Here is a 27,293-nt window from a genome sequence, read left to right as displayed (position 1 = left end):
GGATTTAGCTCAGTGGTAGAGTGCTTGCCTAGCAACCGCAAGGATTGGGTTCAATCCTCAGCTCAAAAAATAAATAAATAAATAAATGGGATCTGGAATCTGGGGTTCACTGAGTAGGTTAGGCTGACCTGGTGGCCCAGGAGCTCCTACTGTGTCTGCCTCCTCCTGGCGCCAGCACACCTGCTTTTTAAATCAGGTCCTCAGGCTCGTGGTGCAAACACGGCATAGCTTGAGCCCCAGCCCTGTCCTACTATATAGTCATAGGCACAAAGCCATGGTCAGTAAAACAGCATGTACTCATGTAAGAATGGATACGTGAATAATGGAGTCTAATGGAGTCCATCTACAGAACCCAACATTGTGAGACACAGAAAAGCAACAAGAGCAGATCAATGGAAAACTCGGAATAAAAAACAACATACAGCTTCACGGTAAGAAATGATAAATAACCAGGTATGGTGGCAGGGGATGGTAAATTCTAGCACTGAGGCAGGGGGAGTCCAAGCTTGGGGCCAGCCCAGCTGGGTTTTGTTCTTATTTGATATGATGTACGACAATAAAGATTTTCAAATAGGGTATTTTATTAATTTATGAATAGATGTACATTTGAGATGGGAGACTCAGTTGATTGCCCATTCTGTCCTCAAACTTGAAATTCTCCTACCTCACCCTTTCAAGTATTTGCGATTACAGGTACATACCTGTGGTCATTCGAATGTAATCTCATAGGGAGTGTCACTATTAGGAAGCATGGCTTTGTTGGAGTGGGTGTGGCCTTGTGGGAGGAAGTATGTCACTGTGGGGGTGGGCTTTGATGTTTCCTGTGCTGGGAGTACCGACCTCCCAGTAAGTTAGTCAACTTCCTGTTGCCTGCAAGATGTAGCACTCTTAGCTCCAACACCATGTCTGCCTCCACGCTCCTGGTCATGATGATAATGGTTTGACCCTCCGAAACTGTAAGTGAGCCACCCCAATTAAATGTTTCATTTATAAGAGTTGCCGTGGTCATAGTGTCTCTTCACAGCAATAAAAACCCTAAGTAAGACAACACCACAGAGCCTAATGGTTGACTTTTTTAAAACATTAAACTATTTTTTCACTTCTGCGATAAGCCCCACTTGACCAGGGTGTATGGTCCTCACTATGTGTTGCTGATTTGGTGTGTGATGTTACTTTAGGGGTAGTGTGACTGTTCTTGTAAGGGGTGAGACAGCCTTCCCTGTGGCGTGCTTTGTTTGACCTCTAGAGAGTCAGGAAGTGTGTGTGTGTGCATCTCTCCAGCCCTAATCTTATTTCTTGAATAATTGTTTTAGTTATTCTGATAGGGATTCAAATTTATATGCTCTGTGGAGGTGCTGTCTCAAAAACAAACAAAAACTGAATAAAATTAGAAGAATCTTGGAGAGCCAAGTATGACCGCTCACACCTGTAATCTCAGCATCTGGGAGGCAGAGGCAGGTGGATCCCAAGTTCTACCGTATTTGTTCTATTTGTTGGCCTTTCCTCATATTTTTGTCTCCCACTCCTTTTCTGTCAGGTGTGGCTCCAATGGAGTGCTTTTTCTTAAAAACAGTGCCCCTCTGTGTAGCCCTTGCTGTCCTGAAACTCACTGGGTAGACCATGCTGCCCTTGGACTCATGGAGATCAACCTGCCTCTGCCTGTAATGTAGCATTTTAACATGTATGCTAGTTTTACACTATACAAAAATATTTAAGAGAGGCAATTTGAAAGGAAGAAAGAATTATCTTGGCTCTCAGGTTCAGTGGTTTCCACCCATAGTTGGTTGGCTCTGTTGTCCAAGGGGAGGCTGAATAGCTCAGAAAAGCAGGAGCACAGGGAAGTCAGAGCAAGCAGCTTACCTCATCATGGACAGGAAGCAGACAGAGAGGGTACAAATACAACCTTTCAGACATAAGGTCCACACCCCGGTTGCTCTATTTCTTTAGCTAGGCCCCACCTCCTAAGGTTTCTACCATCGCCCCTAAGAACAGCTGAGAATCAAGCCTTTAACAGATGAGATGTTGGCTGCTGGGTGAGGTGGGCACCTTCAGGGCCAGATTCTTGTTACAACACACCTTTATTTTTGAGATAAAACTGTGTGGTATGGACTGCTCTGGAATAATCCTTCTGTATACTGTGAATATGTATTACTCTCATTGGTTAATAAAAAGCTGACAGGCCCGTAGCCAGGCAGGAAGTGTAGGTGGACCAACCAGACACAGAGGACTCTGGGAAGAAGAAGGGCAGAGTCAGGAGATGCTAGCCAGTCACCAAGGAAGCAGGATGTGTAGAAAATGAGGTAACAAGCCATGAACCACATGGCCAAGCATAGATAAGAAATATGGGTTAGCTGGGCGGTGGTGGCACACACCTTGGATCCTAGCACTTGGGAGGCAGAGCCAGGCAAATCTCTTTGAGTTTGAGGCCAGCCTGGTCTACAGAGCGAGATCCAGGACAGGTGACAAAACTACATAGAAAAACTCTGTCTCAAAAAACAAAACAAAAAAAAAATGAGTTAATTTAAATGTAAGAGGTAGGTAGTAACAAGCCTGAGCTATCTGCCGATCATTTATAAGTAATCTTAAGTCGCTGAGTCAGTGACTGCTGGGGCGGGACAGAAACTTCTGACTACAACTGGCTAACCGAGCTCAGAAGCATTCCTACAGGTACCGTCCAACCTTTGGACATTGCAAATATTGTCATTTCTCTTTCTAGAAAGTCCATACTGGAGAACTGCAATTGAGTTAGTTACAAAAAAAATATAATGTTGCAAGGAATTTCATGATTTTGTGTTGGGCTGCATTCTCAGCTCTCCTGGCAGGTTGCAGGTGGGACATGCCTGCTCCATGATCTTAAACTGAGCATGCTTAGGGAGTGTAGTCCTTAACTGAGCATGCTGAGGGATGGGTGGGCCCCTATATGAGATACCAGCTCTTCAATAAAGTACTGGTGCTTCTGTCATTAGAGAGAGAGAGGTCCCTGCTATGGAAGTGAGTCCGTTCCTCTTACCTGGGTCAGATAGCAAATCTGTGTCCACTCTTTCTCCAGTGCCAACCCACTGTGCAAAGCCATAGGGGACACTTCACACTCAAACCCTGGCACGGACCACATGTTCATATTTCTTCACAAATCTTGAATTTTTCTTTTGAATCTGGATGTTTCTAAAGATATATTGTAGCAGTTCTGGTACTGTTCCTTCTCACTGTTAATCAACTGGACTTGTTTTGTTTTAGGGCTCAGGTTATTTCAATGACATTATTTTGCTGTTTCCACCTTCCCTAGGTTTGTAGCCTGCCTGTGCCCACCGTCAGCCCAGCACAGCAGGGTTTGGGGCACTTTGTGTCTCTTCCCTGAACACATTCATCTGTTGAGCACCACCAACGGCTCCCATTGCCCTACTGTTAGCGTTGCCACAAGCATAGATTGCTTTCCACACGGGGAAAATGTCCAATCAATTTTGGGCTCCTTTGGAAGGGTAATTCTTAAGGTCAATGTTTGACATTTATCTGATCACACAGACTCCTCTCAGCTGCCTCTTCTCCAATTTGTTCACAAAAACCCAGGGCCTACACTTCAGTCTGTCTCCAGCCAACCCACCAGATTTCTCAATTCCCATTTCTGTAATCTCCACCATATTTTGGCTTAAACTTCTCTTAATGCAAATAAAGTCAATTCCTTTGAAAGAAACTTTTATGATCTGCATCGTTCCCAGAGAAACCTCAGAGCCAAGGCTCTGGAGGTGGAGGGGTCCACTTGTCACCAAGAGATGTCCTCATTAGAGCTTAGTGCTGGCCACATGGGGGTCAGTAATAGACAAGTCCTCCAGGCCAGCTTTTCTCCACATGAAACCACTACCTTGCAATCCTAGCTGAGGGCCCCACATTTTTAGCAGTAGAGTACTCATGGGGGACCCCTGAGTTGGAACAGGTAGGAGGGAGTCCTCTCCTCTTGGCTGTGCTCGTTTGAAGCTTAGCCCCATCAATACATAACTGAAGGCCACATGAGAAATGCTGACTCCTGGCTGTTCCCAGAGAGAGCATGCTCCACCTGGGAGCTGGGGCAGATGAAACCCCATGTTCTTGGCCATAAAAGGCTAGCGTCAAGCTTATGTCTTGTTGGATTGGGAACTTGGTATGTGTGTGTGTGTGTGTGTGTGTGTGTGTGTGTGTGTGTGTGGTGTGTGTGTGTGTGTGTGTTTGTGTGTGTGTGTGTGTGTGTGTGTGTGTAGATACTGCTTTAAATAACTGTGATGGTTTAAATGAGATGTACTCCGTAGTCTCAGACATTTGAAGGAGTTGTTAGAAGGGGTGTGTCACAGGAGGCAGGCTTTCAGAGTTTAAAGAGTTACATCATTTCAAATTTGTTCTAGAATTCTGCTGCCTGCTTGCTGTTCAAGATGGGAGCTCTTCACTGCTGTTCCCGCTGCCGTGATGGTTCCTTCTGGAACTGAAAACTCAAACCCTTTCTTGTATAAATTGCCTCGATGATGGTGTTTTATCACGATGTCTTAGGGTTTCTATTGCTGTGATAAAACACCATGACCAAAAGCAACCCGGAAGTTTATTTCACCTCAAAGATTAGAAGATTACAGTCCATCACCCAGGGAAGTCAGGGAAAGGATGAAGGAACTCAAGGCAGGAACCTGGAGGTAGGAATTGAAGCAGAGGCCACGCATGAATGCTGCTTACGGCTTTCTCAGCCTTCTATCGTATAGAATACAGAACCACCAGTCCAGGGGCGGCACAGCCCACAGTGAACTGGGCTCTCCCACATCAATTATCAGTTTAAAAAATGCACTACTGCCTTGCCCACAGGCCAGTCTGTTAGGGACATTTTCTCAATTAAGGTTCTCTCTTCCAAAGTGACTCTAGCTTGTGCCAAGTTGACATAAAAACTAGGCAGCACACACAGCAGCTGAAAAAGTAATTAATACAATAATATAGACGACTCATCAAAATTTAGCATGTTTCCTTCCTTTCTGTATTTTTGTTTTGTTTTGTTGTTTTTAAGACAGTTTCTCTGTGTAGCCCCAGCTGCCATGCAACTCACTCTGTAGACCAGGCTGGCCTCAAACTTAGAGATCCACCTGCCTCTGCCTCCCGAGTGCTGGGATTAAAGGCATGCACCACCGCTGCCTGGCCAGAATGTAACTCTTAAAGTCTACTTTTGAGGAATATTTAGTGTTGAGAATGGCGTGGCTTTGTAAGGATAATTTGGTCTGTCTCCTCACTTCTTATTGAGTAACTCCATCCCCACCCATGTTTACCTCCCTCTCTTCTGTTTGCTTGAAGTCATGGGTGGGGAGATGGCTGAGTCAGTAAAAATGTTTGTAGCTCAGGTAAGAGAACCCAAGTTCAGATCCCAAGACCCACATATGCAGTGATCCCTGGAACTCATTGGCCAGCCAAACTATATGAATTGTCAACCTAGTTCAGGCCATTCAGCATAGAGTCCTGAATTTAACAACCAGGATGTGTGTGAAAAGGGGCCTGTATCTTTACATCTTCCTGGGTTAGGGCCTGGATCTTTGACATAACCCAGCTCTTCACAGTGTGTGTGTGTGTGTGTGTGTGTGTGTGTGTGTGTGTGTGTGTGTGTTTCCCAAAGTAGGTTAACATTAGCTGAATTCTCTCACATTCATTCAAGTTTCTTGGTAATACAGGCTTAGCAATACAGAATTCCAGAACTTTACTATTGGTAAGATAAACTTGGTATTTTGTTTCCTCAGTGGTAACTTGGCTGATGTCTCAAAATAAGTTTACCACAATTTTTAGGTCTCATGAATAGTTCATGTTCTCTTTATTGGTCTCACAGAACTTGTCCACTCCACTACCCTTTCCCCTAGAACTGGGGATGGCACCCAGGGCCTTCTGCACCAAGGGACACCAAGCACCTTTTCCTCGACCAAACTGCACTCCAGCCCGTGCTCACCTGACTGATGGGGCCCAGGCTAGACTCGAACTCGCAGCTCTCCTGCCTCTGACCCCTGGGATATCTTACCACTTGTTCCAGCCCTGTCTCCCTTTGCCACTTCCCCAGGTCAAGTTGCCCGAGGACTTGATTTCTCTTCTGAACCTCACCTAACCTGTGTTTTCTCTGAACTCCAATGCCTGGCCCACCAGAGTGGTTGACATCATGCTAGTTAGATCACACAACAAGTTTTTATGTTGCCATTTCCCCCACAATGCCCATGATTTGGTTTCAGCAGCTCTGTAGGCTATGCTAAGGGGACACTGCATGGATTCCCAGGTCTTGCTCTGGGTGGTAAATGCCATGTTGGGACCCTTCAACTGCACAATACCTTGCTTACTCTGTACTCTCTCTCACTGGCGAGATCATCCTGGAGCCCAGCAGCCCCAAGCTTTGAGGAATGAGACACACCTCCAGGGGTACAAGCAGCCGCTGCTCCCTTCTCTCCTGTGAGGGGATGTGTTGCTTTCATTTCTGGTTAACTGTTTCTGGTCCTTGCCTTGGTCCCGCACTGCCATCACACCCACCTTGTTTCTGTAGTGACTTAAGGTCCAGTGGTGGGGTGTGGCTCAGGCTGGCTAGGCTCTATTCCCCTAGACAGTGATTAAGAAGAGATGTAGAGCCAGGCGGTGGTGGCACACACTTTTAATCCCAGAATTTGGGAGGCAGAAGCAGGTGGATCTCTGTGAGTTCCAGTCCAGCTTGGACTACAGATCGAGTTCCAGAAGGGCTACAGAGTGAAACCCTGTCTCGGAAAACAAACAAAAAAAGCATGTAGAATTCAAATTGGTCAATGAGATTATTCTGACGTGTTACTGGTAATGCTAACAAAGAGGCTAGATGACAGAGCTGTGCTTCTGGGGGCTCTGTCACCACTTGGGGAGACCTTGGCTAGGAATGAAGCCAAAATAAAGGAAAGTAATGTGTCTATCCCCAAGGCCAATGACTGGGCACCTAGATACATTCCAACTCAGTTATGTCAGGAAATGGATTCCCTTTGGGGTCAAGCTAGTTTGACTTCTTTTCCTGTATCTCAGAAAAGAATCTTAACAATCATAAAATGCCACAGTGAGAGTGGTTTCCCTTTGGAGAGAAAACCTTGATTGAGTTCTCATCTATTTAGAAAGAGAAACTGTTAGCAAAGGTTAATTTTTCCTTTTGGTTGATGTACATAAGACCGTGTTTTCTCCAAGTGGTTAATGTCATTGCTGCTGCTGCCTGTCTGGAGCCTGCTGTGGTGCTCCAGGCAGGCAAGTCCTTGCTAAGTGAGCCTGATGAGAACTTATTGTGATGTGAAAGTGGGATAAAAGCTGTTAGATAGCCTAATATTCATGCTTCTGTATTATGACTAGAGATAAGGCTAAGTCAATCACAGACTTTTTTCTCCATCCAAAGGAGTGTCCCATGCATTTCCATCCTATTCTATATAGTTGTCTTTTCCTTTGTATTAAAAACTGAACTTTGACACAAATCTTGTGTAAGCTTTTGAGAACCCACATTCCATCCCCAAAGCCCCAGCTCTGGTTTTCATCAGAGACTCCAAGTCTACCCAGGCATGCCTCTCTCTTGAAGGAAAGAGGCCACTGCTCCTCAGCTGGTCTATCACTCTGCCTGCCTATGAGTTTGAGTTTGCATTTCACCGTTTTCCAGCATAGACAGAGAACTTATTAACCTTTCAATTTCTAAGACTCTTTGAGATTCTCATTTGCAGACTCACATTTATTAATCTTCAGAGTAACAATTTGTGCTGGGCGGTGATGGTGCATGCCTGTAATCCCAGCACTCAGGAGGCAGAGGCAGACGGATCTTTGTGAGTTCGAGGCTAGCCTGGTCTACAGAGCGAGATCCAGGACAGGCTCCAAAGCTACACAGAGAAACCCTGTTTCGAAAAACCAAAACCAAAACCAAAAAACAATTTGTTTTATTGTTTACAGACATGGACAAAATTTCTTTATATCCTTATCTTTATTTCAACAATTTTCTACCATAGCTAGGAGAACACAGTGCTAATGACAGATACTAAGCACAGCATTAGACAGCTACAAATTCAGAGCACAGAATGTCATTCTGATATTGTTTTGGCTTTCCTTTTAACATTATTAGGTGATATCCAGTGAAAAACTCACGTTTCCAAGGCTTTGTTGATATGAGGTGAATTGTGAACCTTCTAGAAGACTTCCTGTGAGACACTCTGGAATGGGCTCAGTTCAGACCTGAAGAGGCTTGGTAATGCCTCTCACCTTTCAGCATTTCTGCTTCCTCACCTAACCACTTTGCAGAGATTAACTGTGTAGATCAAGAAAACTCTTTCTCAAGATCCAAGGGAGAAAAAGATGTGAAAGCTTCAGTGTCCCATTTCACTGTATTGAAAGGCAGGTCCTTTCCACAATAAGTTATAAACAGTTAAAGTAAAACACACTAAGTTCAATGCCATGGGCTCATCTGTGCAATACTTTTGGAACAATTTAAACTTTCAAGAACACAAGAAAATCGATATTATTTCAGGAACCCACAAAAGAACATAATTAGGGATCATAAATCACAACACTTACCCAGATTTAAAGGAGAAATCACTGTTTTCAGGAAAAATAATGGCTTGTGTGACTTAGGCTAAGATTTTATAACACATAATAACAGTAAGTTATTTGAAACTGACTCTGGAAAAGGCATGGAAATGCATTAGCTTTCTAAGCATTAAATTACATATGACAATTTCAACCTTAAAAAGCAAACCCAAAACTTTCCCAACTATTCCAAGCAGTATCACAATGCCAAGGAAATGTTAGTTGTTTCCAGATATGTTATGAGTCTAATTCTACCCATGACGTTAAGCTAATGAACATTTTTAGCTAGATCAGATTATAAAATAAAAAAATGTATAAAATGCATTTGGGAGATGTCTTTGACATGGCATCTTTCAGTTTTTGATCTATGAGAAACTGACCAGAATTCTACAGTTAATTTAGGTACTCTAATGGATTAGAACTTACACAGCTACTTCCCTGTGTTTCCTCAGCCTTCCACAGTAGGGCACCTTTACATTTTAAAAGGATGTCCATAAAAAATTTTTAGAGTTGTATTTCTGTCTTTATTACCAAAGGGTTAGTGAAAGGCGAGGACCCCCCCCCCCCAATACTCTGACCTCTGTCCCCTTCGGCGCATGCGCATTTGCTTACTGTCATAGGGAGTTACCCTACCCCAGAAACATTCTTAAAGCTAACATTTCATTCTAGTCTCTGGAAATGACAGTACCGAGGTGGCAGGGAGACGCAGGAAGAGCAGGAAGGAATCAGTGGTAGGAAGTCACATCCCATCCAAATCCTCACAAAACCTCAAGAAACATGGCAAGATATCCCTCACTGAGGACAAGTTCTGGGGACTTAAGGCAGCTCTAAAAGGGAAGGGGCAAGGGTTAAGGCGGCCCTCACAGCACAGTCTGTGAACAAACTACAACTCACTAGCACAAAGTGCCTGCATGCACGCCCACAGCACAGCTCCTAGCTCCTCCCCTGCAGCATGCTGTGGCACTTCCAAGCTTACTCTGACTCACCCAGGGTGGACAGCCCCAGGGAGGGAGGTACTTAGTGTCCTGGGCTCCTCTATGCAGCAGCAGCATGAAACCAGAGGAGAGTTCTCTGTAGGCTGTGCAGCTCAGCCAGGGGCTCTCACAGGGAAACCTCAGGGTTGTGGAGAGTGGCCTGCCTTGCCTCTTCACATCTGAGGTTTTTACTGCTCCCTGCCCTTTTAGTTCGGACAACCTCAAATTTGAGAGTCCATACCCTGTCAAGGAGCACTGATTCATGACAAAAGGCAAGTCTAGTGACAGACAGCTGGTGCTATGCGCACTGGGCACCGGCTTCCCAAGAAGTCAGTTGGTGCTCATCATCTGTCTATTTCCACAAACCGATAAAGATGAAGAGCAGCACCCTGACTAGCCCAGGTCACCCCGCAGCATCTGGAGGGACAGGACAGCCTCTGCCCTTACTGCTAGAGGGCAGGGCCACCCTGGGCAAGTCACTGACCGACCATCTCATTGTCACGAATTCCCTTCACAATGATTGTGGGAGCTCTCTCCTGTCAACGCTGTGAGGAAGTGAGGTAATGAAGAGTGCTGTCATAAAGCACATGCATGTGGGCACTATTTCTGTACTGCTTTCAACAGGACCATGCAGGGTCACACCGGACCTTTGCGCTCTATCCTAAGAGGCTGCTGTTACCCAGAGGACCCTGGATTATGCCTCCTGAAGAACTCTCAACTGGTGCCTGTTTGTGAGAGGGAACTCTTTGTGGGGTTTTCAGAATGGTGGTAGCTCCTCTTTTCCTAGAATGGTCAGAAAAGTAATTTCTTACAATAATCAAGACACTGAGACTCAAAGGATATCCACAGCCTCCTGTATACACTATTAAAGGGTGTGTATCACACACACTTGCTCACCTATAAGGAGTCTTTCTTTAGCTACTGAAATGGATCAGTAATGAAGTAGGTCATCTAAATGGCACAAATCTAAATGTCCTACCACTTGGCTTTGGATTACAGTTCTGTCTATCCGTGTTCAAAGCAGTGCCAGGTCATGTGGAATGCTCGAAGTTTCCAAAGGAACCATCAAGCTGTCCTGTGTGCATCTTGCTTCATGCTCATCTTCCCCGCTTTGGAGTTACTCCAAGGCAGACTCAAGACTGGGGCTAAGAAAAGCTGCAGGAAGGGAAGGGCAAACTGCTTCTTGTCACCCTGCAGCAGGGAAAGTGGGCGGCTGCTGGCAGGGGCTGCTGAGCGGAAGCGGTGCTGGGCTATGGACCTTTCAAGAGCTCCTTCCTGGGAGTCCAAGTGTGTCACTGTTGAATTATGGAAAGACCAATTTGTGATAATGATAAGGAATAAAAAAATGAGAACAGAAAGGCATGTGCAGACACCGAATGGTGAGTCCTATGCATGCCAACCAGGGCCACAGAAAGCCAGCCGGCCGGTAAATTAGGCTGAGGGAAGAGGTGGGAAGTGGGCCAGGCAGGGGGAAGCTGGGTGTGTATCTGAAGCTGGGGATACTGATGACAGAGTGGAGGTGATCCTACCTAGTCAGCGGAAACCTGGTGCCTCCTTAACAAAGTACACACAGTCACTTACAAGGTTTTGAGGTTCCCTGGTTATAAGGTATTTTTCTGAGGACTTAAAACTCTCTAGATAAACAAGAGTTGTTTAGATTGAAAGAGCTGGAGCTTGGAATCCTAGAAACTCCGAGCCACTGTCACGGAACAGCCACGGAGCAGGAGCTCCAGTTCTTGACAGCAGAGAAAGACACATGAGAGAAAGTGCCAGAAGCTGTAGGACACCATGTCTGGAGTAAGGAAAGGGGCCGCAGGGACAGTGGCTATGATAGCATGTCTTCAAGATAAAACTCAGGGTGTTCATCAGTCATCTACACAGGATTAAGCTGGGAGCAGGGTGTGGAGGACTGCTGGGGAGGAGGGAAGACAGCCTACACATGGCTCTGTTCGCTTAGCAACTCTCCACCCGCACGCCTCTCTGCTGTGTGACACACAGCACTAATGAAATGGCTTGGAGCAGTAGCTGAAGCCAGGTGGAAAGCCCATGAAGACTGAATCTGGTTGAATTAGTGTTTTAGGTTCTGTAAATAAAGAAACGTATTAGAACTGATAAAGGGTTGAGATTGTATGTAGCTCAGTGATAGTACTTACTTAACATACACAAGGCCCTGGGTTCAATTCCTGCACTACAGAAAACAAAATTCCAAACAAAGAAGCAGTTCATTAGGTAACAAAAATTACCTCAACTAAGTAACTTTCAAAGAATACAAATATATTGGGATTTTTCTAAAGTATCTAAATGACTATGTTAAGAAAACATTGTGCCTACATTCACTTGTGATTACTGTATTGACCCTAGGGAACTGAGGGGCACTCAACACTGGTCTTTCCAACAGGATGGACTAAGTAACTATGGTCCCTTCCTCTAGGAACCAAGCACAGGGAACTGTAAATGGGGAAGCAGCTGGAACAACCAGTTGTCCCACCCTCTTACTTTATAAACAAGGACATTCAGGCTCCAGTAAGATAATGGACAATAATCGCTGTTTAATAACAGTATTTATCATTGACTTGAAACTGCTTAGCTCTCATCAATAATATTGCACATATTTTAAATGTCACTGTTATAGACCATCTTATAGTTAAACTATATAAACTGATGATTGTAATTAAGAACCAGAGGAATAAAAGCTAAGAATTTGTTCTGGCATAACCCAAAGGATTTATTATATAAGATTTCCAGGAAAAAAATGGAGAATATGCTTAATTAGAACTTCATAATGAAAATTTACAGAATCTAGGTCTTACTTAAACCAAATCCTCTATAAAATGTAATAATCTTCTTATATTTCTTGCATAAATCTTCTTAATGTATTTATAATATGATGTTTTTAAAGTATCCAGTGGTATCTGAGAACATTTATAGAGGTTGCAACACCTGAACCCCCTGAATTATAACGATTTATTATGTCTTTTTTGAATAACTTATAGGATAATCAAAGTTTCAAGATCTGAATCATAAATATTCTGACAGTCCTTTCTAGATAGTGACTGAGGCTAACACTTAATAAATTAAAAATAGAACCTGTTAAGGTTGAATATATGCATGGCAAGAATCAGATTTGGGAACTAAAAATAAGTAATTTTACAGAACACTATACCATGGTGTGATAGCCACACAGGTAAAATTAATTAGCATATCAATGTAATACATCCTGATCAGCAATGACATCAGCAGCCGCTCTGACTCTACTCCTAAACACCAAGCAACTTGTCCTACGACTACGCAACTTCCAGTGTCTGCTACTTGTGCAGATGAACCTGTGGATAATTGCATATAATCCAGTTAAAACTGATCTGGTTGAATTGTAAACAGTGATGAAAGAGAAGCTTATTGTGCAGTGGCTAATAAGAGCATCACTTACGTCAGGAGACAGCATGTAGCAGTAATTTAAGATGCTTGGTAGGCTACAGTACAAAAGGTCCACTATGCTACCTAGCAAACCAGCATCTCTACTGTCGCTGTACCATAATGACACACATAAGGACATTACTTGGCAATTACTTTACATATTGCCAATTTATTTTTTCGATCCAGTTTGACAATATCAACATGATTGGCTCCTAAGCTGATATGATATGTGTTCAGTGGTGATTTTTCTTCCAGTTCTTTCTCTGTGCCTTGCTAACAACAGTTCATACATATGGAATTGTACTTTTGTATGTTACTTAGTGCAGCACTAAAGATTTAAAATCAGTGCTGTAGGCTGGAGACACACACAGTTCCCTCCTTTCATTCCTCCCTGCCATCATGTAGCTGTATGTAAACTCAACTGATGAAGAACAGCTTTAAAGGTGACACAGGACACAGTGTCTCTTCCCAAGTGAAAGGGCCCAGGGGGGTTTCCAGTTGATAACGTCTTCTTTTAGAGATGATCGGCACTCTTTCTTTAGAAATGCATTTTCACCATCTCACCGGAAACAACTGTTCTTATGCTCTATGTCTGCCTGGACAGCACTTCAGACCCGGGCAATGAAGCCCAGGCCCAGGCTGGCTGGGATCTGGATGGTTTCTAGGGCCAGGGAGGATGGATTAAAGGGGAAAGTGACAGGAAAGATGTGTTTAGCATCCATGAGCAGCTGCGGAGAGTCTTTCCTGTCTCGTAACCGCATCTGAGAAGATAAGAAATAGAACAAACAGGGTGTCAGTCCTTCTAATTTGTAAGAAATCTACCGAAATTTCTATTAAGAAAAAAAACTTTAATGAAAAATGTTAATCTTTGTTTAAAAAATATTTATGGGCTATAATCTTACATAAAAAGTAAATGCACTGCAAAATAAGTAAGATGGAAAAGTAAAAGATAAAAACACCGTAAGTATTCTACTCAAATGACCATGCAATGAAACCGTAAGAAAGAAAAAGCACCGTACCTGTATAGTGCGGATAAATGAAACAGAGACCCTTTCTTCAAACTCATTAACAGGTGTGTAGAGATTCAACACCTTGACGATCTGGAGAGAGGAAAGGTAAAGCTTTGGGCAGAGTTCACAAACAGGCTGGCTCTTCATGACCTGGTGAGTGGGAAGGACCTGTTTACCTCCCTTTAAGTTCTACCTGGGGGAGGCTGGGAGAAGGAAGGAGACACCGAAGGGCACATTTGCCTTTGTGTTTGAAGTTTTAGAAGAAGAATGTAGTTATGTAACATTTTAAGAAGAAAAAAAATAGAAAAACATTCAAACAGTACAAAATATAATATGAAAAAAAAGTGCCCCTACTTATATTCTCCTCATCTCCTAAAACAACAGCTAACCACATCCTGGGCAACCACTGAGCTACTTTCTATACAAGCTGGCTTATGCTATTTTTGTACAAATGGAATGAGTTGTTTTTTTTTTTTTGTTTTGTTTTTGTTTTTGTTTTTTTGTTTGTTTTGTTTTGAGACAGTTTCTTTGTGTAGTTTTGGTGCCTGTCCTGGATCTCGCCCTGTAGACCAGGCTGGCCTGGAACTCACAGAGATCCACCTGGCTCTGCCTCCCAAGTGCTGCAATTAAAGGCGTGTGCCACCGCCGCCGCCGCCACCACCACCACCACCCGGCTGATTTTTTTTTCTTTCTTTTCTTTTTTTTTTTTTGGTTATTGCTATTTTGCACTTACTGTCTTCATATAAAAGTACATCTGGGCATATAAAAATAGAATTAAATATTATTCACTTTAAACAATTTTAAAAACTCATATGTCTAGAAAAGAGTTACTATAAATGGATTACACACAAAAAATACAAGGTCTTTAAGGAAATTTAACCAAAATTTAAGGAGTAAATTCTTCTTTATTTATTTGTTTTTTACCACCGGATTTCTCTGTGTAGTTCTGGCTGTCCTGGAACTCACTCTGTAGACCAGGCTAGTCTTGAACTCACAGAGATCCTTTGCCTCCTAGGTGCTGGGATTAAAGGCATGTGTTACCAGCACCTAGTTTTGTAGTAAATTCTTTAAAAAAAAATCAAATTTCTTTTACAAAATGGTTATTCCTCTTTTCCTTTTATGGTGCTGGAGGGCTTGAGACAGGCCATCTCTGTGTATCCCAGGTTGGCCTGGAATTCACTATGTAGCCCAGGCTAACCTTAAGAACATCATTGTTTATGTAAGGTAGAAAGTTATTTTTATCCTATGTGTGTGTGTGTATGTGTGTGTGTGTGTGTGTGTGTGTGTGTGTGTGTGTGTGTGTGTGAATATATATAATATTCTATAATACCTAAATCTTTGGGGGCATGTACTAAAGTTGAAATATTTAAGTACTAGAGTGCATTCTTTAAAAGCTAGAGGAGAGGAAACATCTATAAATTGGGTTTCACCATTATACCAGACTGCCACCAGTACTGCAGATTTACACTTACATGAAGCTCCCAGCAGGAGTTTTTGCAAACATGAGTCTGACACTAAGAAGTTACAGATGATGGTTCTGACTGTCTTCTCTGAGCAAAGTGAATGATACTGGCCACAGCTGGAGAACTGAGTACTGGGAAGATGAAGCCTCAGCGCAGGAAATACCAGGCAAAGAGAACAGTGGGCTCTTCTTCCAGCTGCTGCTGTTTCCACCAACACCCTTCCTATCTGGTCCCTGTCCTTAAGTTCAATACACCTCTGAGAAAAAGGCTGTCATTACCCCCAATGCTTCTTGTAATGCATAAGAGCAGAGTCTGCTAGAATTTTTATGGTAATGTCAGCTTCATGCGTTTCTGTTTCCCCTACTGAACTGTAAGCTCATGAAGTAGAGATCTTTCATTCTTCACTGAAGTATTTTCCCCTACAAGCACAATACTGTGTAATGGGAATTAATCATTTGAAGAACTGAGAGAGGAAGAATTACTTTGTGTATGTGTGTACATGTGTGGGCAGTGCCACAGCATGCATGTGGAGGACAAAGGACAGTTGAGAGTTGGCTCTCTCCTTCTACCACATGGTTCAGGATGAAGCTCAGGTCGTCAGAATGGCCTGTTTACTACCTGGGCCACCTTGCTGGCCCCAAACAGAAAAATATAAAGAACCGTTCATTATTAAATGACATAGAACTAGCTTCATGATTTGGAGCACCACAGAATATATGCCCTAAGGGAGCAAGTACTTTGTCATATTCCAGGTTGTATCTCAGGGCTGAGACTGTTATACAGAGTACTAGGCACTTACTCTTTGCTGAATAATCTATAGATGACTACTAGCAGCATCTATAGATTATTCAGCAAAGAATAATGTATTAATTGATCATAAAGTCTCCTCTCTTCTAGAGTTACATAGTCATGTATCTTCTGTCAAGGGAGGAGGCCAGTGTAGAGGACAGCAACAGCCAGGCCTGCCTTCTCTGAATTTCTCTGTGATGTCTATATGGTGTGCCACCCTGGCAGGCGGTACCTGGGCAGTGGTCAGGGCGTTGCACATGGAGCAGATGGCTTCGGCGTCATCATCTGTTTTCTTTTTCACTTGCAAAAGCTGAGCAGCCTGAATGAGAGGTTCCAGGGTCTCTTTGGCCCCACTGTTCATTAGATTCTTGTCACGTAGCCATTCTTCCAGTTGACTGACATTGTACCTACGCCAAAAATAAAAAGAGAAAGTGTAAGAAAGAATAAAAGAGAAAATGCAAATCTTCTGAATGCTGTCATAAGTGTCTTAATTTTGTGTATGTAGCCTTGTCAGTTAAAATGACAGGTAGTATTTTTGTTCAATTTTCTAAAATCTAATCAGCTGTGCTTTAACATTTATCATTATAAAGTCATGAGGCTTATAATTGTAATTATGTAAGACTGAATGACAAGAGACTGAAAGTCTTTATTGGAAGATGGAAACATTCATCAGAGAGAAAGTTATTAGACTTGCTAATAAACAAAACTGAATACATCGTATGACTCTGTCCTTACTAAACAGCTGACTAGAATGTACTTTGGCTTCTCCTGCAATTTCAGACATAGGTTCCCTTTGCAGGATAATCCTCTTAATTCTTCATGCACTCCAAATTAAGAAGACTCCAAACTGGGTGACTGTATAACCAGAGACCCCACCATGTGCCTCAGACTCAAGCTTCTCTAGGAAGGGACTTGACAATGGGAACAGTGGTCTTAGAAAGCCCAGAGACAGAGGAAGAGAAGGCAAGGGAAAGCCCCTGGAAGAGACAAAGACTCCAAATTGGAGAGAGAAGGAAGTCATACAGATGCCAGGGTTTAGGTGGCCAGCTATCTGACCGTAGATTTTAAACTACAGTTAAGGCAGATGGACACACAGACAGAGTTCGGTCATCAGGCAGACAGAGGCATTATGATATTAAGAAGAGTTACTTTAGTTGGCTGTGATGGTACATGTCTGTAATCCTGGCACTTGGGAGATAGAGGCAGGACGATCAGGAGTTCCAAGTTATCATTGGGTACGCTGTGAGTTTGAGATCAGCCTGGCTACATGAGACTTTGTCATTAAAAAAAAAAAAAAGGGGGGGGGATGCACAACTTCATGAAAAGTTGGACTCCTTGAATGGAGGTAATACCTTAAAGTAAAATGTGGATAAGAATGGTCAATATAGAACACTAAAGTTCTCTAGTAGTTAACTATAGATTTAGTAGAAAAACCTTTTTCTCTTTTTCAGTGAATATACTGGCTGCATCAGAATAACTATTTGCCCTCCCCCCAATTCAGTTATGTTACAATAATGAAGCAATGATGAGTAGTGGGTACAAAATTTAGTTGCTGCTGGGCATGGTTCTTGCATGCCTGCATTCCTAGCTGAAGCAGAATTGTGAGAACAAGACCAGCTGGGTTATATAGTGAGACCTTTTCTCTAAAATAAAAAAATCCTAAAATTTAAAAATGGAATATAGTTTTTCTTCAAATTCAACTGTAAGTAAACTATCTCTTTGGACCTATTATTTTTCTTCAACTTAAACCTTTTTTAATTAAAACATTTTTAAGTGTATGAGTTTGGTTGGATATATATATATATATATATATATATATATATATATATATATATATATATATATATATATATATATATATATATATATATATATACCATGCATGCAGTGTGCACAGAGGCCAGAAGAGGGAGTTGCATCCCCTGGAACTGGCATTATAGACAGTTGTGAACCACTATATAGGTGCTGGGAACCTTATCTGGGTCCTACACAAAGCAGTAAGTGCTCTTAACCACTGAACCATCTCTCTAGCTCCTGTTCTCATTCATATTCCTAATATGGAAAGATATTTCTAAGAGCAACCACCAAATACTACAAAGTTTCATCTTTTTCCTAATATTTTCTTATTGTGCAATCAAAACAAAGAGAGAAAACAAATGTCCATTGTTGTGTATTTTGCACATCCTTACACTCCTACAAACAAGGTGGCTTAACAGAGGAGCAGGGTTTCCTCCTGAGCAAGAGAAGCCACCCAAGCGAGAGACCTGGCTCTACGCCACTCATTCCCACACACTTGGCCATGTGGCACCAACACTGGGCGCCCTGTTTGGAAACACGCCACCAGCCCTCAAGAGCAAGCAGGGCAAGGCTGCCACACATTGGTGTTTGCTCACCTGATCTGCATGCCTTTGCTCCAAGAGCACATGTCCTTGCGCAGGAGGAGGTTGTTTAGGGTGATGGCACCCACGATGTAGAACATCTGCTTGACCACTTGCTTGATTAGCTCTGGGTCCATGCCATGCTGACACATGACTGAGTGGAAGGAGTTGAGCTGCCGCAGGATGGAGTCCAGCGTATAGGTGCCCTCATCTGCGATACTGGAGGTGCGCTTCCTGAGCCCTGTGGGCTTCACCCCGGACACACCCTGAATTGTCTCATGCTCTAGCATGCCTGAGACTGTAGAAGTATTTCAATTACTAAGAGGATTCAGAGGGAGTGCATATGTCTATGCACACACCACACCACACCACACCACACCACACCACACACACACACACACACACACACACACACACACACACACACACACACACAGAAATGATCTGAGAATGAAGACAGTGGGTAAGAAACTGCCCCAAGAATAAGCCTTTGGGTTTTAAACTTTCAAGCAGTCAGTTTTTTTTTTAAATAAAAATCTTCCACAGTATTAAGGAACCTTACTGCTGTATTTTCTAAAATAAGCAGCAGCTTTGGGACTGCAATGGCATGTGGTATCTGAGAAGTTTTTAGGAGTGGTTAAATAAGCGTTCTTTGTATTTGTTCTCAGACATTAAAAAAAAAAAACACCACAAATCAAACAACAAAATAACAAGAACAAAACAGTAACAAGAAGACAGTAAGAGAGACACGGCCTTGGGAAGCAGTCTTGGAGAAGAGTCAGCGGTGTGGAGATGGAGAGCTGAGCTCTCCCTGTCCTGAGATCCCAACAACTGTAGTGAGGCTCTGGGATAGCTTCCGTTACTCCAGACTTGGTCTCCATTCCTGTACCTCTCTGTGTGTCTAGCTTTACCTCCTTAGAAAGCTTCTAACTACTAGTTACTCTGAGATACCCACTCTGACATGTCTGTCCACTTTGAGATGCCCATCCCCTGCCTGGCAGGCCCTTGAAGGCAGTGATCAGACCTGGGTTGTTTTGTTTTGTTTTTTCCTTGTGCTAAACTCAGCTCCCCACAAACCCTATACTGACTCAGAAACAGTTGTTGCTCTTAACTGACTGGGAGATGGGGACCGTAAGAACTTCTTGTTCAGCCAATACCCACGGGCAAAGATGGAAAAGATTGCTGGAAGCTCGTCTTCTTTGCCTCTGTGTTACTTCCTGCATTGTGGTCAATCTAGAGTGTTTTAAGTTTATAACTTCCGAAGGCACAAGAGAAGAAATGACTGCCATTTCATATGACGTCCTCAGACTTTTATGTCCCCAGCTGTTTTAACTATGGGCCTGTGAAAGAAAATGAAATCTACGACTTACAAAAGGAAGTGAAAAGGTAAATATGTGGAGGACACATGGTCAGGAGAGGAAAGCAAGGGAAGCCTGATGTAGTCTGAAGAGTTGAGAAGGCTCAAATCTGCCTTGAGATAAAAGTGTTTGGTAACTTAAAAAACAAAACAATTTGCTACATTAAAAATCAGCAGCCTGCAAATTGGACATTACTAATTCCTATCATACATGCTACACATCCCAAGGGAGTCAGACAATACAAATTATAAAAGAACCTTCAGAATTAGTATAAAGAGAGGTGCATGGGCTCACATCCATCTACATATATAAGCAGAAGCACATGAGCCACGAAGGCCATGGGAAACCATTACTTTCAACAAGGAGTGTCTGGTACAAACCTATGACAGCTGTATTGCTGCTACAGGGCCTTTCCAGCCCTTTCACTGTAGACCATTAGGCAAAGTGCAAACCCATCCCAGCCTCCTTGGTTTTCACTGGTTCCTCCAGGAGGCCCTGTGCAGTAGTGCCACAGCAGTTGGAAGTCTGAAGTCTATTTGACATTGGACAAAAGGGCAGAGTCTACTGCTAGCAACAAGGCGCAGCTAAGTCTCTAGAGAGAATTACGCACAGACTCTAGTGCATCAGTCATGTGGAGACAGTGAATTTTGTTGTACTAACTACTTTATGTCTTCCACATGAATACATGTCTGACACATGTGCCACTGGCCTCATTTGTTGGCAAGCACATGCGATGCTCAGAGACACCGGTCTTACCTATCATTGGTTGAAGGATGTTCTCTAACACCCTCACAAGCTGCTGGTAGATCTGAATGGCCAAGTCGCTCAGCACTTGCCGATATTCAGCAAGGTCAAAATTGGTGAGGCAGTGTTCATTCTGGCGAGATGTGTTGTGTTTCATGAAGCCCTAGAACCAACACAGTGTTAGTGGTGCACGGGAAGCCAATGCCTCTGTCTGCCTCCCTCTGCAAACACTAGCACCTTTATGCCCAGTGCCGGGGTGACCATCCTCAGCACTGTTCTTGTTTTCGCTCCTGGCACCTCCCTCTTCCACTTAGAGCTCTGACTAAGAGATGACCCTGGCAATCTATACTTCAGGCTTTCTAATAGCAAGATGGGGAGGGGGGGTTAACTTAAGAAAAAAACAGATTTCATTAATCAAACATCAGGGCTACTGCCAAACACTAAATAAACAACTAAAAGTATTCTTTAGCTCTTAAAATATAGTCCTATTCATATACTCAACACCCAGAGGGATACATATGCATAATCTTCTTGAATAGACCAGTTTTTTATGGACTAAAAAATGAACTTTGTGATTTTAGTCTAACTCACAGAATCTACACAATGATTTCATTTAGATCTTAGGAAAGTCTTTCAGTAGCACTGGCTAAGAGGGAACTCCCCAGAGTTCTTCTTCTAGTCACTGGGACCTAAGCACACTGCTCACCAGCCCTGCCTGAAGACGGAGCTGCTCATTGGATGACACAGTATAAATGTGGGGCCAGCCAGGATCTTCTTCACCCCTTCTCAGGATTCTGCTCTCACAGGCCCACCTTCTCGGGTGTCCTGCTTGTCTCTGTACAGCCTGTCATTTTGCCATGACAGTCCTCTGCTCTGGGTACCAGAGATTGCTACTAAGCTGCTCTGCCTGCCTTCCTGACAAAGGGTGGGGTATTGGAAGGGGTGGGGTCAGGCCATAGGTCTCCAAGGTGGGCGGATGCAGAGTCACAGCTCTGCTCCTTATGCCAAGATGCTATGAGCTAAAGGATGAGCCCCACTGAGCTTCAGTGTCCTTATCTGTAAAATGGGTTTAATGCTAACTGCATGAGATGTTGTTGCTAAGCACAGAAACATCAAATGGCAAACATATTTTGTATATTAAGTGCTGTCAGATGTATAGTAAGCAGCTTTCAATAATAATCAACAGTTTACAGTTTTACACTTGGTTGAAATCTATCAAAAAATAAACACTTTACTACAAACAAAATCGGTATAGATTTTTTTAGACACACCCAAAGATACATATGTGATTTTTTTTTCTTTCAAGATAGGGTCTCTCTGTATAGCCCTGGCTGACCTGGAACTTGCTCTATAGACCAGGCTGGCCTTAGGCTCAGAGATATGCCTGTCTCTACCTCCAGAGTACTGGGATTAAAGGCATGTACCACATGTCCAGTTACATATATAATTTTTGATTATGCCTTTTTGTTGGTTGCCTTTAAGGTACCATTGATTAGCCTAAACAGACTCATTTCTTTAAATAATTCTATATCCTAATCTTAATTCTACATAGACCACCACAACATATTAAGAAAAGATTTTGTTTTCTGGTAATTATTCACTTGACTGATGCTTGATTTGTTTTGGCACGCTTTCTCAAATGCTAGCAAGGAGGAAACTACACCATTGCTCAGTTTACCACAAGATAGCAAGCATCAGTGAAACAGTACATTAAGCCACATGCTTGGGGGTTGGAATTAACGTGACTCAAATGTTTTTTAAACTTTTTTTTTAAAAGGTCAGAGAAAGTACAGCATGCTGTTTTTACCACCAAGGTTTCCTCACCTCTTCTCCACTATATTGCTTCAAACAGTGCAAAAATCGGCATGTGTTAGAGAGCCAGAAGGAGACAGTTTCAAAATCGTCACCTCTTTTCTGAAAGAGAAAATAAGTCTAAGTTTCTTATCCTCAGGGAAAAAAGCTCAGCAGACGCAGATGAGCAGCTTCTTTCACAAACCATCATAAAGTACCACACAAGCCAACCACGTTTTAGTTTTATATCTTATCAGCGGGGTTTAACTAGGTCTCCTGGATGTTTCTGTTCTTGCCTTTAGAAAAGTATTCCCACTCAGTTAACTTAGCTGTCCCTTTGTGCAGAAAATGGTTCAGTTCACAGCTGAGCCAGACTGACTCACTTTGCTTGGATTACTGAAAGGAGTCAGAAGGAGCTACAGGCACAAAGGTGATAGCAGTTTCTGTCCTGAAGGACCTGAGAAAGAGCCCGACCCCCTCCAAGGCAGCTTGGAGTAATGCTCTTGTCACAACCAACTCTCTGAGCAGTGAGGAAGAGCTGGAAGAAGGCTCACACTGAGCACACAGGGGGTCAGCTGACTCTTAACCACAATGGGATGAGGACCAGGGAGGAAAAAGACTCATGCTTGAAAGAGACTCTGGCACCGGAAGTGGTTCTCAGAGGTCAAAGAGGAGACATAGGAGATAGCTATGGGTTTGTGAATGAACCTTTGATAATATTTTAGACGTGAAAAGTCACAGAATCATCAATGTTTACCTATATTTTGCACAAGAAATATTAAAATACTTACCTGGGGTAGGTGCCTAGCATTAAGTAACTGATTGTATCTTAGGAATTCTTTTTAAAAAATGATATGAGTTGCTGGGTCTACAGAGTGTTTACTGCCTAAGCATGAGGATCTGAGATTGATCCTCAGCATACATGTAAAAGACTGGGTGTAGCACTGGGGAGGCAGAGATGGGAGATTCCCTGAGGCTGTTGTACCCAGAGTCTTCCAAAGACCCCCAAGAGCCTGAATCTGATGCAAAAGCAAAGTTACAAGTTAACTTGGGACTCTCTGTCCATCTGTCTGACGCAGCAGCAGAGCAGGAGAGACCCCAAGTAGCAATGGGGCGGGGTTTTTAAAGCGAGGTGGGGGTTGGGGTCTACAGACTACATAGGAACAGACTCAGGTTTGGTTTATGCAGGTGGTTAGTAACTTTTAATTGGCTACAGTTAGTTGGGGGTTACAGTTACCCATTTTGGGCAGGCCTGGACAAGTCCTAGGCTTTGTCCTTGAGCTGCCATGGAGGCTGGCTGGCCTAGCACGTTCACATTGACCTATGCACATAGCTCTAAGTTGGTGAGGGGTTCCAGACAGTAGACAACTGACTGAATCTTGAGCGGTTAGAGTACATGCAGAAAGGGAGCTACTGTAAGGACTATGTCTTTTGTTCATGGCCCTCCCAGAAACTGTTTGCTCAAGTCTGAGGAAATTGTAATTGAGGCCTGATCTCTGAGAGAAGACTGAGCAGCCTGTTATGGTGTCCGCTTGGTCTTTTCAAGGCCTACTCTAGTCAGCCTAGCCTAATCAGTGGGTCCCAGGTCCCAGTGAGAAACTGTCTCAAAAAACAAGGTAGGTGGTACTCCTGGGGAACAACATTTGAGATTGTTTTCTGGCCTTCACATAGAACTGTGCTTAAGTGCACGTACATATATATATACACATAATTTTACACACACACACACACACACACACACATACACAAAGATAAATTTACTATCTATCTATCTTCTATACACATACAAAAATATATACATTATATAGTATCTATGTATTCTTTCTGTCTGTCTGTCTGTCTGTCTGTCTGTCTCTCTCTCTCTAGCTACATACCTCTCTAATTACCTATCTATTTCTCTCTCTGGTCTAATGCAGTCTAGACTGGCCTCAGACTCACTATATAGCTGATGCTAACCTTCAATCCTGATCCTCCTACCTCTACCTCCCAAGTGTACCACCTACCTGGTTTAAAAGGATATATATTTTTTACTGGTACATAAGAGCACAACCTGGATTTCTAGAAACTACAGAGCATCTGTCTTGGGTCCTGGTAGTCACTTTATATAATACAAGTGTACTCAGAACAGAATATCCTATGAAGAATGGTTAACTTCTTACAGGATCACTATTTTAGATAATACAATTTATATCCTTAAGTATGCATAAAACACATTAAAAACCTTAATATTTGGAGAATATTACTCTGAAATGACTTTAAGAAAGAAATCCTAGAAGACATTAAGTCCAATTAAGTATTTTTAGCTGAGATAGGTAGAACTGAGGTCAGGTCTCTACTTTGAAAAAATCTAGCTTAAAGAATATTGCCAGAATTATAGCTGGGAGGTGGTGCCGTACACCTTTAATCCCAGCACTTGGGAGGCAGAGGCAGGAGGATCTCTGTGAATTCAAGGCCAGCCTGGTCTACTGCCACAGCCATATCTGATGGGAACATCAAAAGTCACAAAGCCAGGACAGCTGCTTGACAAAGATCCAGCAGAGCTGAGCCGCATGATGGTTGCCATGCCACCTTTGGTTTTTATCTCCACCTGCTGCATACTTGGGGACTTTTAATATTTATACAATTTGGGGATGCTGGATTGGTGGAAATTTTCTTATGAATCATTTATGCCTTCTTCCTGGAGTACTGCTTCTAAGCTTCCCTGAGATAGTTCTGAACATACTCCTCCTTCTGCTTCTAGGGAGATATCCTTATCTACTTGGGGGTCTTCCTTATACCTTGGAGGTTGTGACACACATAAGGAAGCCAGAGGTCTCTTCATGAGGCTATGAGACATTGCTGAAACATCTGTCCCTGTACTTATGCAGGAACAAGATACTCAAAACAAAGTAAACCCAAAAAAGTCAACAAGATTTGGTGGGCTAGAGGAGTTGGCCACAGTTCAGACTGCAAGCCTCTTCCTACTGTACACTCAGGCAATCACTTGACATCTACAGCAACCAAGTTAGATTAGCTGAAGTTACCTCTCTCTATATACAGAGACTTATACTGATGAGGAAAGAATGGAGTGGAAAGATGATAAAAGAATGAGGTGTCAGGACCCCCCTTTCTTAGAAAAGTTAGCACATGCAGAGCCACTGCGGTGCCATATGACGAAGGAACAACAGAATGCCAGGATTAGACATATAGACAAATTCTATAAAGATATAAACATTGTATTATGCCACAATTTGAGTAATAACTGCAGTAGTTTTGGCCTGAGGATTTTTCCTGGGTACTCTGACTATTAAGAGTTAATAATACACTGCTTGGGACATGGCAACATGCCCAGACTGGCTTGGAAACTTTGTTTTGGCCTAGCGTACTTAAAGCAACCAGAGCTACCAGCCTGAGAACAGGCTGTTATATGCCTCTAGATTCCTAAAAATGGGTTTTGAGTTAATGAGTAAAAATTATTACTCTGTTTATTTAATGATGTCAAAACTTGAGGGAAAATGATTGGATATAACTCTGTTCTGTCATAGTTTATTATGGATGACTAAAAGATGAGCAAGAGGAAGTGAAATACATGTCCAAAAACAAAAAGGATATGGTCTATGTTTTGGAACATCATGAATGTATCCCTGCTTACTAAATTCTGTATAAATAAAGAAGCACTCTAGCTGCTAGTGAGTCAGGCTGCAAGATTCTCACCACTACCATGGCCTGGCTCACCTCCACTGCCCCCACAATTCCTTACTTCCTCTGCAGGGAGGGACCTGCTCACTGCCAGGGATGGCTCCTCTTCTGCAGGGTTCCCTGAGCCCTGAGGGAAGGGATTTTACAATAAAAATTTAAAAAGCCCATTTAAATGCTAGAGTTACTGGATCTTTATCCTAGATGCTCTGTTAAGTTGAATAATCAGAAGGCAAGGTGCCTGGAGCACATCTTAGTTTCTCATAGAAACACTGAGCTAAAAGTGAGATGTGTTTCTCTGGAGTCACTGAGTTAACAGGATTCTCCTCCATTGTTAAAGCTATTGTCATTTCCAAGCCTTTTTTCTCCGATTACCATCTCCATGTTGTTTTCACAGGGATTTTAGGTAACAAGGTATTTCATGGGATAAACTGGAGAATAGGGGAACAAAAGTTGAAAGAAAAAAAATGTCACATCAGTCATCTTTTTATAATAATAAGCTACATATTACTGAACTTGGTATTTATCTCAACATCAGCATCATATTCTACATATATGGATCACATATTAACATGTATGTATATAATTGGTTTCCACTAAACATTTGAACATTTTACTTATTTATTATTGAGTCAGGGTCTTACTGTGTAGATCTGGCTGGCCTGGAATTTGCTTTGGAAGCCAGGCTAGCCTTGAACTCATAGAGATCCTCAAGATGTATGCCACCATGCCTGTTTTCTGTTAAACATTTTAAATTTGTTCCCAATTAAACCTAAAGCAGACTATTACTGTCTGTGAAGTATTATTTTGCTCCACAATTAAATGCAATCATTTCAAATTCATCTTGATTACTGTCCAACAGGAACCTATTCTGAAGGCATGTGGACAGTGTCCTGTTTACCACAGGTCCCCAGCTAGTGGTGGCTTTTGAGAGGCTGTGGAATTCTTAAGAGCCAGAGGTTAGCTGGAGGAAAGGGGGCAGGCCTTGAGGATTACAGGCCAGCCCCATTTCTGAATTCATCTTTGCTTCCCGCTCCTCTGAGATGGGCTTACACCTCCTTAAGCTCTGAGCCCTCAAAATGATCCTCCTCCTCTAAGTGCCCCTGTCAGGCATGTGGCCGCAGTGCTGACAAGGCAGCGAGCACAACAGGAAGGTTACATA

At 42.8% G+C, this 27,293-nt stretch overlaps 1 protein-coding gene across 3 annotated transcripts in view; it reads right to left on the bottom strand.

The window, feature by feature from the left end:
* Positions 1-7,914: 7,914 nt before the first annotated feature.
* The window catches only part of Myo5a (myosin VA), a 154,506-nt gene continuing 135,127 nt past the window's right edge, over positions 7,915-27,293 (bottom strand). For all 3 annotated transcript variants that reach the window (XM_036193785.1, XM_036193783.1, XM_036193784.1), the window contains 6 exons: positions 22,490-22,579; positions 20,678-20,828; positions 18,579-18,861; positions 16,418-16,592; positions 13,943-14,023; positions 7,915-13,684 (listed from right to left, as the gene is read on the bottom strand). In XM_036193785.1, the coding sequence (XP_036049678.1) occupies positions 13,532-13,684; positions 13,943-14,023; positions 16,418-16,592; positions 18,579-18,861; positions 20,678-20,828; positions 22,490-22,579 (933 nt within the window). In that variant the 3' untranslated portion in view covers positions 7,915-13,531. The remainder of the gene's footprint in view (positions 13,685-13,942; positions 14,024-16,417; positions 16,593-18,578; positions 18,862-20,677; positions 20,829-22,489; positions 22,580-27,293) is intronic.

Source organism: Onychomys torridus, chromosome 7, assembly GCF_903995425.1.
Source record: "Onychomys torridus chromosome 7, mOncTor1.1, whole genome shotgun sequence".
Lineage (NCBI taxonomy): Eukaryota > Metazoa > Chordata > Mammalia > Rodentia > Cricetidae > Onychomys > Onychomys torridus.
Note: the sequence above shows the minus strand (reverse complement) of the source record. Positions and strands in the feature narration are given on the sequence as shown.